This window comes from Sitodiplosis mosellana, unplaced genomic scaffold, assembly GCF_009176505.1.
Source record: "Sitodiplosis mosellana isolate CC-2019 unplaced genomic scaffold, AAFC_SMos_1.0 Smas_scaffold_6226, whole genome shotgun sequence".
Taxonomy (NCBI): domain Eukaryota; kingdom Metazoa; phylum Arthropoda; class Insecta; order Diptera; family Cecidomyiidae; genus Sitodiplosis; species Sitodiplosis mosellana.
Window position 1 is genome coordinate 8,520,799 of NW_022601467.1, and position 12,962 is coordinate 8,533,760.

General features: G+C 33.9%; 2 protein-coding genes across 6 annotated transcripts; both read left to right on the plus strand.

Moving 5' to 3' along the window:
* The first annotated feature begins 305 nt into the window (after positions 1–305).
* Positions 306–1,309, plus strand: LOC129578117 (DNA-directed RNA polymerase I subunit RPA12). Its single transcript, XM_055466251.1, has 3 exons — positions 306–720; positions 829–1,033; positions 1,137–1,309. Exons 1-3 carry the CDS (start codon positions 603–605, stop codon positions 1,159–1,161), a joined length of 348 nt encoding a protein of 115 aa, XP_055322226.1. The 5' UTR covers positions 306–602; the 3' UTR covers positions 1,162–1,309.
* A 181-nt stretch (positions 1,310–1,490) lies between these two features.
* Positions 1,491–12,961, plus strand: LOC129579331 (heterogeneous nuclear ribonucleoprotein 87F). Of its 5 annotated transcripts, XR_008689229.1 has the most exons (8): positions 1,491–2,026; positions 3,052–3,526; positions 3,904–4,075; positions 4,190–4,338; positions 4,610–4,858; positions 4,964–5,054; positions 10,652–12,262; positions 12,774–12,961. XR_008689229.1 is itself a non-coding variant. In XM_055469340.1 (7 exons), the coding sequence occupies exons 1-6, from the start codon at positions 1,892–1,894 to the stop codon at positions 5,059–5,061; spliced, it is 1,278 nt and encodes a 425-aa protein (XP_055325315.1). In that variant the 5' UTR covers positions 1,491–1,891; the 3' UTR covers positions 5,062–5,065; positions 10,652–12,961. The 5 variants fall into 5 exon arrangements, 4 of the variants coding, with proteins under 4 accessions (XP_055325315.1, XP_055325313.1, XP_055325314.1 ...); XM_055469340.1 differs by having other exon boundaries at positions 4,964–5,065; positions 10,652–12,961; XM_055469338.1 differs by having other exon boundaries at positions 10,652–12,961.
* Position 12,962: the final 1 nt, after the last annotated feature.

The window sequence follows — 12,962 nt, forward strand, 5'->3', positions numbered from 1 at the left end:
AAAAAAACACAATCACATACTGAAAAAACAAAAAACTCATTTCGATGCGAATTTTAAATTTAAATAAATGAACATGGGGGAAATTCACACGTTATTTTATATTTAATAAATTGATCAATTGGTTTTCAATTTTTAATCAATTCTTTTGTAATTGAAGGTTCATTTCATTTTGAAATGTGATACGGTTTATGGTAGAATAATAAAAATCGTGAAAAAAACACACACATTTTGCCAATTGAACTCTGACCAAAGTGTTGTGTATTTTGTATCATTTTATCTTAAATTAAATTCGAAATTTAGTCCAAAAAAGTTATTAATTTTCCGATACGTCATTGAGTAATAGATATACAAAAAGATCAAATTCAATACCTAATTAATATCATATCGATATCATTTATTGATAGCATTGAAAATGCAAGTGATGCCATCTGTTGATGTGCTTCAACATCAACGATTAGTACGGATTTGACATGTGGTCTGACTTCGTTTTAGATGTTAAACGCATGTTTTTCTATTGTTGGAACATTGAGATTTGATTATTGTGATCAAAGCAACGAGACTAGCGTGTACACATTATTAGGATAGAAAAAGAGTTAACATAAATGGAATCAATAAGAATAACACCGGGTTTTTGCCCAAATTGTGGTTCGATTTTGCCGTATTTACGAACAACAGGAAATGTTAAGTGCTACACTTGTCTGCATGATTGGCCTCCTGAAGGTACGTTTGTTTTCCAATCACATAAACTCCTCTCTGTATTGATTGTGATACCTGTGCGCCTCGAAATCAGTGTCTAATTCAAACAAATTGTTTTGCTTCCATTCACAGTGTTTGGCGATATGAAGAGCAATTTCACGATCAACTTCAACACATACGTGAAAGCGAAGATTGCAAAAAAAGAAGACGAAGACGAGGGTCCAATTGTTGAAAGACTGTGTCCAAAGTGCGGCAACGAAAAGATGTCTTACGCTACATTGCAGCTGAGAAGTGCCGATGAAGGGCAAACGGTATTCTACACATGCACAAATTGCAAGTTAGTATTGAAATCAAAAGCATTCCCGATGGAAAAAAGAGTCGGCGAATGGAAATTTTAATTTCACAATGAATTCGGCTAATTGTTACCTCAATCATTTCAGATTCAAAGAGACCGAAAATTCATAGGAAAACATTGGGCTGTCACAAAGGAGAACAAAATTTATTTCTTCCATATTCCTGCATTGTTTTAAAAGTCAATAAAATAAAATGAAAATGAAAATTCCTTGTTGTCAATGAACGTTTAATTAATAAAATTGAAAACAATACAGATTAAGTCGAGAATTTTCTTCTATTCAACGTTTACCAAAAGAGAAAAAAAAACTCGTATACGATGAAAGCTTTTACCCAATGCAAGTGTAACCGAAGCATTATGTCAAATACTGGCCCGGTACTAAAATGCCAACTGTCATGATTGTCATTGTGCGGTTTTTAGTACAATTATCTGTTTCCATATCCGTTTCGACATTAAAACTTTTGGTGTGAGCAAAGTAGCCCACTTTTGCAGAAGACGCGATCCAACTAAGTTGTGTTTAATTTGTTTGTCTATCGAACCAAGTTTGTTTCACAAGTGAATGTTGTAGCATTTAGATTATCGTTTGCTAAATTGAAGAAAAAAAGAAGAACAAAACTGATTGCTTGTGGTTTGAATTACAAAGAAAAAGCAAAACTACAATTTGCCCCGCAAAAACAATTATTGTTGTAAAATTAGCTGATTCGATTGGCTGTACCCATCGTTGCTTCATTCATCAGATATTTTATATTTGACTGTTAATACATATCGAGTGTGTATTGAGCGGGTGAAGTGAGAAAGCATTATTTTTTCATCTCTGAAATAAATACTTTGACCGAAAGCAAAATGGCAACACAACAGCCTCAACCACAGCAGCAGCAACAGCAGCAGCAGCAACAGCAACAACAACAAGCACAGCATGACGAAGGCAACTACAATAATGGCAATTCGAATGGAAATGGAAATGGCAACGAAGAAGAGGTTAGTTAAAATATTTTTTTTTTACAAAAATTTGAGATTTTCTTTTTTTGATAATTCGAAAAAATCGAGTGAGTTTTCGTCAGGAATCAAGTAAAAAAATTTAGTGCCTTTGACCACATTTTATAATATCGCCCCAAAGGCGTCGCCGCCATTTTATTTTTTTTCTCGACTCATATGAAATTTTCTATGTCTCTAGTGAAAAAAAAAAACTGACAGTGATGCCGATCGATAAAGGTGAACACTCAATTACCGTTTTCTTTTTCTTTTATTTCTGCATTTGCATTTTATCATTTGGTCAATTCGTTTCTCATGTTAAAATAAATCAATATCATTTGAATAAAAAACCATGTGCAAAAATTATGAACACGATTCATACAGTAATGATATACGGTTCTTTATAACGCACGTTGTTTAGGCGCGCTCAAGTTATGCCGATGTAAAGGGACACGTATCTATATGACGAATCTAACATTCGCATACGCCATTTTCAACACCGATTGCTCCCGTTAAATTGAATTTTTCTGGGATTTCCGAAATATCCACAATTTGACCCGGTTTTTTTTTTGAGTATTTACCGCACATGTCCGTCACTTAACCAAACTTTTTTTTCTCGCTTCCAAATCTAATTTTAAAATCCATCCGTTCCGAGCCCGAAATTCAATTGAACGAAATTATATGTCTAAAAATAAATCGACCGAGTTGAAATGTTAGTAATTTGTTTTTTTTCCCGCGAATTTTCGATAAATTCGCAATTTTCACAGTTCCAGCTCCTGCCTTATTTACATAATAAATGAAGGCAGGCGTTCAGAACTGTAAGAGTAATGAATTCTCTTCTTTGAGAATAGCTTTGATGAGCTCATTTATGTTGCTAGACCATACAATGTCGATGTGATTTTGCGAATCTTAGCTACAATTTTCTTTCCATTCAACAATGAAATGTGCGTGTCTTGAATTGGCACTGAGATCAAAGAAGAAGAAAAATAAGCCCCTGTCTAATTCAATGCATTTGATCTATATATTTACAGTATGTACGCGAACCCGAGCACATTCGTAAATTGTTCATCGGTGGTTTGGATTACCGTACAACGGACGAATCATTGAAAGCACATTTCGAGAAGTTCGGCAATGTGGTCGATGTGGTTGTAATGAAAGATCCAAAAACGAAACGATCACGTGGTTTCGGTTTCATAACCTATTCGCGCTCATTTATGGTTGACAAAGCGCAAGATGCTCGGCCGCACAAAGTTGACGGACGTGTGGTTGAACCAAAACGTGCGGTGCCACGTCAAGATATCAATCGTCCAGAAGCGGGTGCTTCGGTGAAAAAATTATTCGTCGGCGGTTTAAAAGATGAGCACAGCGAAGAGGATTTACGTGAATATTTCAGCGATTTTGGTGCCGTTACAAGTGTCAATATTGTCATGGATAAGGAGACCGGCAAAAAACGTGGTTTCGCCTTCATTGAATACGATGACTACGATCCCGTTGACAAAGTTGTGTGTAAGTATTAGAATACAATTTATTCATTCAATTCGATTAGTATTTATTTTTGGATCAATTATCGAAAATAAATTCAATGATTTTTTGCGGAAAAAACTTCTTCCATACATTTATTCGAGAAAAAAACCGTACACAGTTCCAGCTCCTGCCTTATTTGTTCAATAAATGAAGGCAGGCGTTCAGAATTGTAAGATTAATTTTCAATCGAAATTAGCTTTGATTCTCCTTGTTGCTAGACCAATTTAAATGTCAAAGTGATACCTAAATCTTAGCTACAAAATTTCCTAAATTTCAACCACTTTTGTTGTATGAAAAATAACGACCAGTTCTATTAGATGAGCAAATTTTTAATTTCGTTCTATTTGTTCCATGTTCAGTGCGAAAATCCCATACAATCAAAAACAAGTTGTTGGATGTGAAAAAAGCATTGCCAAAGAATGAAATGGACCGCATGAACAACCGCGGTGGTGGCCGTGATATGGGCATGGGAATGGGCATGAATAACCGTGGTTTTCCACGTGGTGAACGCGGCAGCAGCGGTACCAATTGGTAAGTTTGTTATTCGGTTCATTTGTACAAATTTACTCTCACTGATTGCATTTTTATTATTATTTGCGCCGTTTTTTTTTGCTCATCTCTCTCTGTCTGTTTGCTATTTTACAGGAGCAATAATAACCGCAATAATAATAACGACAGTTGGATGCAAAACAATGCATACAACAATGGTGGCGGTTTCAACAGCAACAACAACGGAAACTGGGGTGGTAACAGTCAGCCAACGCCATGGAATAATAATTCCAGTAACAGCCAAGGTAAATAAAAAAAATTATCAGTTGAATGGATTCTTTTATCTCTCGTTGATAACAATGCGAGTTCAATGGGCAATATTCAAATGAAAGGAAATTATTCAGAACTTTTTTTGTGCTGTGCGGGTCCTTGTCATTGTGTTTGCTTTGTTTGCCATTGATTTTTGAAATGACTATGATATAAATAACTGGCAACTTTTCCCAATTGCAATTGCCAATTTTTTCCATGCTTGAATGCATTTCAATTGAAACAAATTAACATTCATTTGGTGTGCAGGCGGTCATCAAGGCTGGAATCAGAACGGTCCAAGCAACTATAACCCAAATCCATCACACAACTATCAAAGTAATCCTGGAAACCAAAGCAGTGGTGGAAGTGGTGGCGGCGGCGGCTGGAGCAACAATGACAGCTTTGGATGTAACTATCAGCAAGGCTTCGGCGGTGGCCCAATGAGATCAAATTATAATAACCAACGAAGCAACCCATATGGAAACAATAGCTGTCCTCCAAACAACTATGGCTTCGGTAAGTGTTTGACTTAAACAGTAGAACGATATATGCAATAGCTTGTTTTGTGTAAACATTGGAAAGAAAAAAAAACCAACCGGATGTGTCTATTTGGGATATCAGGAAACAATCAAAATCAAAACGGTGGCGGCTACAATCAAAGCTATAACAGTGGACCAATGGGCGGAGGAAACTTTAGTGGTGGAAATCGAAGGTACTAAAAAGGTTGGTATAGCCTACTTGTATCACACTTTTATTTTAACGTAACTCTTGTTGTTTGCCTTTTTTCGATGAGAACATGGAAATAAGAAAACACATTCACACACACACACACACAAACACACACTTGTTTCGAGAAAATTCCACCACTCGTGTGATGTGATAAATCGTTGAGTGATGAAAGAAAAAGAAAAAGTTGTGTGGAAAATGTAGTATTTTTGCTGGATATGCAGTGCATCCCTCTATTCAACAATTGATTGGCCATTCATTCAAGCTCGAATTTACAGCCTACACCCATTGGTCAAAATAAGATGATTATTGTATTTATTTTGATTAAGATTCATGGCTGTTACAATAAAATTACAATCTTACCTCATTTTGGATTTGCCATATTCAAAAAGAAACTATTGTAATGACATACCATTTTCTTTTCAATGCATTTGACGCTTGCGGCCAATCAAGCAAACAAACGGAAATTATCATATAAACAGTTCGTGGTACAGCATGATTTGAAGTGTGCGATTCAATTATTGCTGCTTATAAATAACAACTGTAAGAGAAAACGGTTCAAGCTTTGGCCTACCTATGTTGAATGGATCCATTTACTCGTATTCATTTTAACACGCAGCCAAGCTACAACTCGCAAATTAAACCTGAAACCGATTTTTGTTTGTGTGAGCGTGTGTCTCTGTGTGCCCAATAAAAATACTCATTTCCTAATGACTTAATTCTCCCCAAAAACACCAAAAAGAAAACATCTCAGTTGTTCTCTGAATCACGTACTATTTTTTTTTCGTTGTTGTTAGTTATTTTGGTATTAGGTAGACTTTTGAACTAAACAAGCAAAAAAAAACACAAAATACATTTGGTTGTGTAAATGTAGAGGATTGTTAGTGTTTTATTCTTATACCACACCACTCTTCTTGAAGTATTTTTTACAACAAACCGAAAGAATCTTTTTTGAGTGTATTCCTTATTCGTTACGCCTTTGTTTGCATTCTTTCATCATAAATTACAGTATTTTTCAATTAAAAAAAAAACTTTCAATTTTGTGAACAAAAATTATATCATGCCTACACAAAACACACTTGTTTTTTTTTATTCTAACTTCTTCTTTATTTTGTTGTAAATTTTGTCTTTAATACGATGACGACTTTTCAAATCCAAACCAAACCAAACCAAATCAAAAAAAAAAAAACAAATCACCATTATCTTAAAACTAAATGATTATTTTCTATATTTAAATTTTTTTTCCGTCAATTCATCTAGGTCAGAGCAAATTCCGTACGTACAATCATTAACACAGGAATAGAACAGAGTACAGAAGAAAGTCAGTAAAAAGAGTAGCAGTTTAAAAGAGAGAGAAAAATGAGAGAAAGTGAGAACAGAAAGAAGAGATCATATTCGAACTATGAATTTTTTTTTTATTTACATTAACGAAAAAACCTACAACCTAAATATTAAAAATCGTAACTATAAAAGAAAAAGAGAAACAAAAGCAAAATCATTATTTGAACTGTTATGAACTGAGGCTACTGAAACTATTTTTGTTTGTGTGTTCTTCGATTGAGGCTGAAAGGCAGAAAGAAATGAAACGAAAAGAAATAAATCAGAGGCAGACATTGAGACAAACAGAGAAATAAACAGACATCAACAGCTTAATTGACAGGCTTATGTGAAAGCAAACTTTTTTTTTGAAAAAGAAACAATCAATAAAGAACAGAATTTGAGTGAGAGAGAATGTCGCAGCAAGATCTAAGCCTATCAGACATTTCACATTGTGTGAACACAGTAACATCAACAACAATATCCGATCGATGGCAAGAACATGAGCACAGGAATAGTGTGTCAAGTATTTAGAATGTCACTATTTCAATATCATTGGTCATTTCAACATACACACACACGCACAGAAAACATCTGAATGCAATCAATACGATTTCTAGTGTTTTTCCTCGATTATATAGTATGTGTCATATACACAGACATAGTACTTCATACACAAATCACACCTCTTCACACGTACTCTACTTTTCTGTATCTCGACATCTCTAGTAGGCCGCATCCACACATTTCTCACAGAGCAAAATGAACGAGAAGATGAATTGAAACCCATTTGCAATTGTGTGTTGATCATTTTCTTTCTTTTCTTTCGTTTTCGAAACCTTTACATTTAAAACGTTAACATTAAGCCCTTGTGCGCGCATTGCATTTTATAGTGAAGCGCAATCAACCATTATCTATCTAGATTTTGATTTAGCAGCACACAAGCCAATTTTGTCAGTATAAAACGAACAACAACCAAACCGCAAAGATAATAATGTGTCCTTCTCTTACGATACGATTGTGAGTGCCACTTTAGAGCAGAGTGTTATTATTTTTAGCACCAAACTAAATTTAGTTGCAGAAAATCAAACGTCTGTAAATCAATGTGTACTTCTTTTTATCATTCTGATCTTTCTCTTTTCATTTTACAAACTTTTTTTTTACTTTCGTGTAATTTCTGTTGTTTATTATTCATTTTGTTCTATGAAACATTTCAATTTTTTTTTTTTCATTTTGAAATGAAAAAAAAGGAATTTAGTTGTATAAAGTTTAGTTTCTCTTTTTATTTGATCATTAACACCCTCCTCGTAGAAGATAATGACAAAGAAACAAATCTCTGATTTAGTTGATGTTATACATCAAGAAGCACTACATTTATTTTAATTGCATAACATTTTGAAATATGTGAAAATCCAAATAAAAAAAAAATCAAATAATTAGTAACACGCAAGGAGAGAACCAACAAGAAGAGAAAATAATCTAAGCAAAAACCTCCAAATCGAAGAAAACTGATGGAAACAAATCATTACTAAACAATTAATAGTTTAATTCTAAATGCATAGCGAAAAAAAAGCACAGAAAAAAAAGAAGAAGAAGAAGCAAAACAATTTATTTTCTTTTCTTTACAACAACTAAAATCAATTTATAACAAAAGAAAACATAAGTAAATAAATGATATTTAAGGAAATTCGCCTCTATGGCCATTTATTTCTAAGAAAGTGGTAACAAAAAGTTCTTTATCAAACAAAAAAAAAACTAACTAAATGAAAGAAGAAAGAAAAGAGAAGGAGAAGAAGAATCGTTAAGCACACATACATACACACAAAAAAATGAAACAGAATAAAGCCGCCCGAATTTTTTTCTTAGATTGCATTACATCTCCAGTTTTTTGTATCTTAAAGAAGTTATTCAAGGAAACACAAGGAGCCACCAAATGAAAACAAACAAAAAATAAGGAAATAAAGATGAAATTATGTATAAAATCACTATAATCACTAAGATTTCACAATTTATATGAACAAACACAAAACAAAAATTATATAAGAGATACAAGGAGTTGTAGAGTGAGTAGTTTTAGTAGGCAAAATGGAAACAAAATAAATCAAGATAGTAACAACTGAGCTGAAATACTGACGTGGAAACATAAACAGAGAGAAACATACATACACACACCATACACATGAAAGAAAAAATGACAACTTCCATCACTCGAAACTAGAGCAAAGTGCTTTTCATATATATTATATGGCATCTATCACAAGTTCGGTTGGCGGCTTTCAAATCGATTGGCAGCATTCAATCGATGCGTTGGCAACCATCCGAGCGCCAGAGAGAATGCGCTTTTTTTTCTACATTTTCCTTACCTTCACTCTTATTCTCTATGTTGTTCATTTTCCATATTTATGTTTTCACACCTCTCGCTCAGTGTGTGAGTGTCGAGTCAAACTGAAGAAATCAATGTGCGTCCCTCAGTGGCAAAATTACACATTTTTTGCCACTGAACAATCTGCAGGAATATTTTTCATTTCGATTTTTCGATAGAAAATTTGCAATTAGCGAAAAACAAAAATTAACAAAAAAAAAAAAATATGAGAAGATTAACACAGTTCGTATAAGAAATAAGCAAAATTATTTACTAAAACAGAAAAAAAAACTTAAAAAATAAAAAATAAAATTAAATCAACAATTTAGCTAAAGAGATACAAGAAAATAGTAGCTCACATTTATGGAATATTCAAAATGGAATCGATGTGTTTTTGTTCTTGGGAAGGAGAAAAACGGCCAAACTAGCTGATTGGTAGTGAATAAATAGTAGTGAGCAAAATCAGCCAAAAATATACAAAAAAAAATTATCCCATTGAGAGCTCCATTAATATTTGAATTAAAACGAAACTGAGTATTATTTCCTCTGAAAACTATGAAAAAACAACAACATTGCAGAGAGACAAGAACCGTGTAAGTTTAATTATTGTGAACCAATTGAGTGTAATCAGTTATGTAAGGCAACAACAACAAAAAAATCCCACACAAAACCAACTTTAAGCTAGTTAATAATCTAAGAATTGTATTTGACAACAACATCCCCCTTTTAAAATGATAACAAACACACCGTAACCAAATTTCACGGAGAAAAAAAAGGAAACACAACAAAAACATTTTGAGAAAATATAGTTGAGAGATTACGTGCAAACATAACAAAAGAAAAAAAAACATTTAGGCGTTTTCTTTTCCTCTTTCCAACCGGTCTCAGGCGATTGAGGCTTTGTAGTTTTTTCTTGGTGTATTTTTTCTCTCTCTCTCTCTCTCTCTCTCTCTCTCTCTCTCTCTCTCTCTCTATTCATCTTCTTTGTTCAGACAGTGTACAAAAAAGAGGTTGTATTCATTTTCAGAAGCATTGAAAATGCAAAGTTGAAAGAGAGTATCTTCAGTGCTATTTAACCAGACCAAACACACACAGATTCGCATATTCGTTTGAAATTTGATGAATTTTGAGGTACAGAGATTGAGAGTGAGAGCTGCAGAGGCAGAGTGTGAGAGAGAGAGAGAAACAGTGACAGAGAGACAGAGACAGTGTCAAAGAGACAAGAGAGGTAAATGCAGGTTATGTGTGAGAGAATAAACGAAGTAAAATGAACGTATCAGGTACTCCATTTTGTAACCACATTTCTGTAGAGGAAAATTATATTTAGATAACAGCAACCACAGCAGCAATCAGCGATAAAAACAAACAGTGAAACATTGTTCAAATGGGGAAAAAAAACAAAAATCTGTTTTGGTGATGTGGTAGTCCTCCAGCTCTTCCATTTTAGTGATATTTCAGTTGTTCATGTGTAGCGAGAACCATAAATATCATCATTGTACAGATCCCATCAAGAGAGCAAATTCGCATTAGACACAAACAAATGCCATTTTCAGTGCTCTACCGCCTTCAACCAGATCGTATGTTTCAATTCAATTTTTTTTTTCCTCTCTCGATATGCATTCTTTCTAGGCTCCCTCCATCAGAATTAAAAGTGAGATACCAAACAAGAAGATGACAGAATTTTTTATTTATTATAGGCAGGAGCAATTTCAGTCACTTTTGATACATGTTTTATTCCAACCAGAAAAAAAACAAATCTCGTCTCGAATTTTATGCAACAATAATTTGTTTATTACTAAGCATTTCCCCAACTACAACATTCAATCAATCCATATGCAAAATTCCCAATATATGAACATCACTTTGAATTTATATTTTGTTTTTTTTTTCTTTGTGTTTTAAAGGATGAATGAGGTATTATTTGTGGATTTAACTATGTCGGCCGCTCCCGAACTCAATCAATGATGCAGCGGGTAAGTACTTTGTGTTTAGCTTAACGCGAGACGCTTAACGTGACACAAGCTGATTCAATTAACGGCACGCGTTCGATCAACAAGTGAAACGCAGAAGCGATGACCATTTGCACGGCGCAAGACACTTTTCAAACACTCGATCGTTGCATTGATCATTTATGTCAATTCATGGGTTGATTCAATTCCTAATTTGACATAAATAATTCTGCTAAACTAGACGAATGAAAGGTGATTTACCCATGGAAAATGGTCTGCTTCACAGTTCTACTGGTGAGTATCAACGAACTGAAAACGCAAGCTCATTAACGTCCATTCATGAGTGTGTACAGTTTTTCGACTCGTCAATTCCGCATCACAAACGGTTTCGACACACTGCAAAAACTGTGAGATTAACGATTTCCAACTTACCCCACCTTTGAAATAGACCATATTCAAGGTGACCATTAATGGCAATTACAAACTGAACTAATACCATTTATTTTTTGAAAAAACAAATGAAAGAAAAAACACAACAAAAGAAAAAATGTAGAAAAAAAAGTTTCAATAAAAAAAAATCATTGAAAACTTTAAAAAATGTTGTTTTATTTGAACCAAAAAAAGAATCCATGAAAACCAAGCAGCCGCCTTCACTAGGTGTGCATTCTGGTGTACACGGCTCTGGCATTGAAGGCTCGGGTTCGATTCCCGACATTTGGGCTACGCAGTTTGGTCAGAGCAATTCATCAAATCAATTTCTCTTTCTTCACCTTCATTTCGTTCAATCATCGTCTTAATTGTTTTTTTTTTGGACTCAATTCACTAGGCAAACAATCTTTTGTGCAAACTAAGCAAACAATCTTTTGTGCAAACGATATATTCAATGTAGGCCGACCAACGAATCAATTGAAGAAGAATCCATAATGAGCATATTTCACTCGATATTTGGCCATAATGATACAAACATAAATACACACACATTAAAAAAAAAGAATAAAAAGTATGTAACTCTCGTGGTCAACACACAAAATCAACGTTTCCTTGGCCCATTTCATTGTATTCTCCAGTTTAAATTACTATTTTTTTTGTTATCGTTGTTGTTGCTACTGCTTTTGCTGTTTGCGCATCACTAAACTGCCCCACATTTTATTTTATGTTGAAGAAAATTGGAAGAAAATGATGAATTCATCGACGAACATTGTCTACGTCCGTCTTATTTACCTTTCCACACAGAGAGACGAACACAACCAAATTGTGCTCGCGTGCTCATTCCAATTCATTTTTATTTATGTTTTTATACGATGCAGTTTATAGTCTAATATTATCGTGTGGTTTTTATCTCTTCCAATCTTGATAACGAATGATGAATTTTACGAAAAAAAAAATTACACCCGAAACGAACCTTCTTTTATTCTACCTAATTTACAACGGTCCCAATGCCATAAATTCATCCGACAATAACAACAGCAGCAACAACAACATCAAAACAACATATCTAATGGTCATAAAAAAAAACTGCTCATTTCTGAGTACGATTTTTGGTTGTTATTGTTATTTGTATTAGCGGTAAGGAATCATTTATTACAGCTCCTTTCAAAGCCATTGCGTCAATAATTGTTTGTATGCTCATTTACTTGATGAATTTTCACATTAAATGGCAATTGGAACGTTGCACAATTTCAATTCTAATCAACTTTTTTATAACTCCTTTCCCATTCATTGTTATGATATTTTAACGGTCACAAACATGCATCTTATCCAATGTGACGGAGAAGTTTGTGACATTGTTTGTTTCAGCGACTAAATAAATGTCAAATTTCTCCGTTTTTGGGTTAAATTCGTTTTAAGCATGCCACTAAACAGGAGCAGAACATATTTAATGTCATTTTATGAAACATTATTTACGGTTCATTGGCGTGATCTGTTGGTTCTGGAATAGAACTGTGCCATTTTGGCAGAAACCCTTTCAAAACACACTGTTTTCAATATGACTTAACTCCCCGAACAATTTTTTTTTCCCTGAAAATATGTAAAATGGACGCAACTGAAATGAATTTTTTCTCATTTTTTATTGCAGTTTTTTCACTTATGCTAGGCGTTTGAATAAAGAATTATAATGAAAGTACGAAACTAAGGTCAATCTGTAAATTAAAAAAAAGTGAAATTGAAATAGAATGCCCATATGAAAGAGGCGGTCAGTGCATAAGAATCACCAAAGTCTAAAGTCGAGTAAATCCACCTCTAGCGAAGCAGCCATAATGTTCAG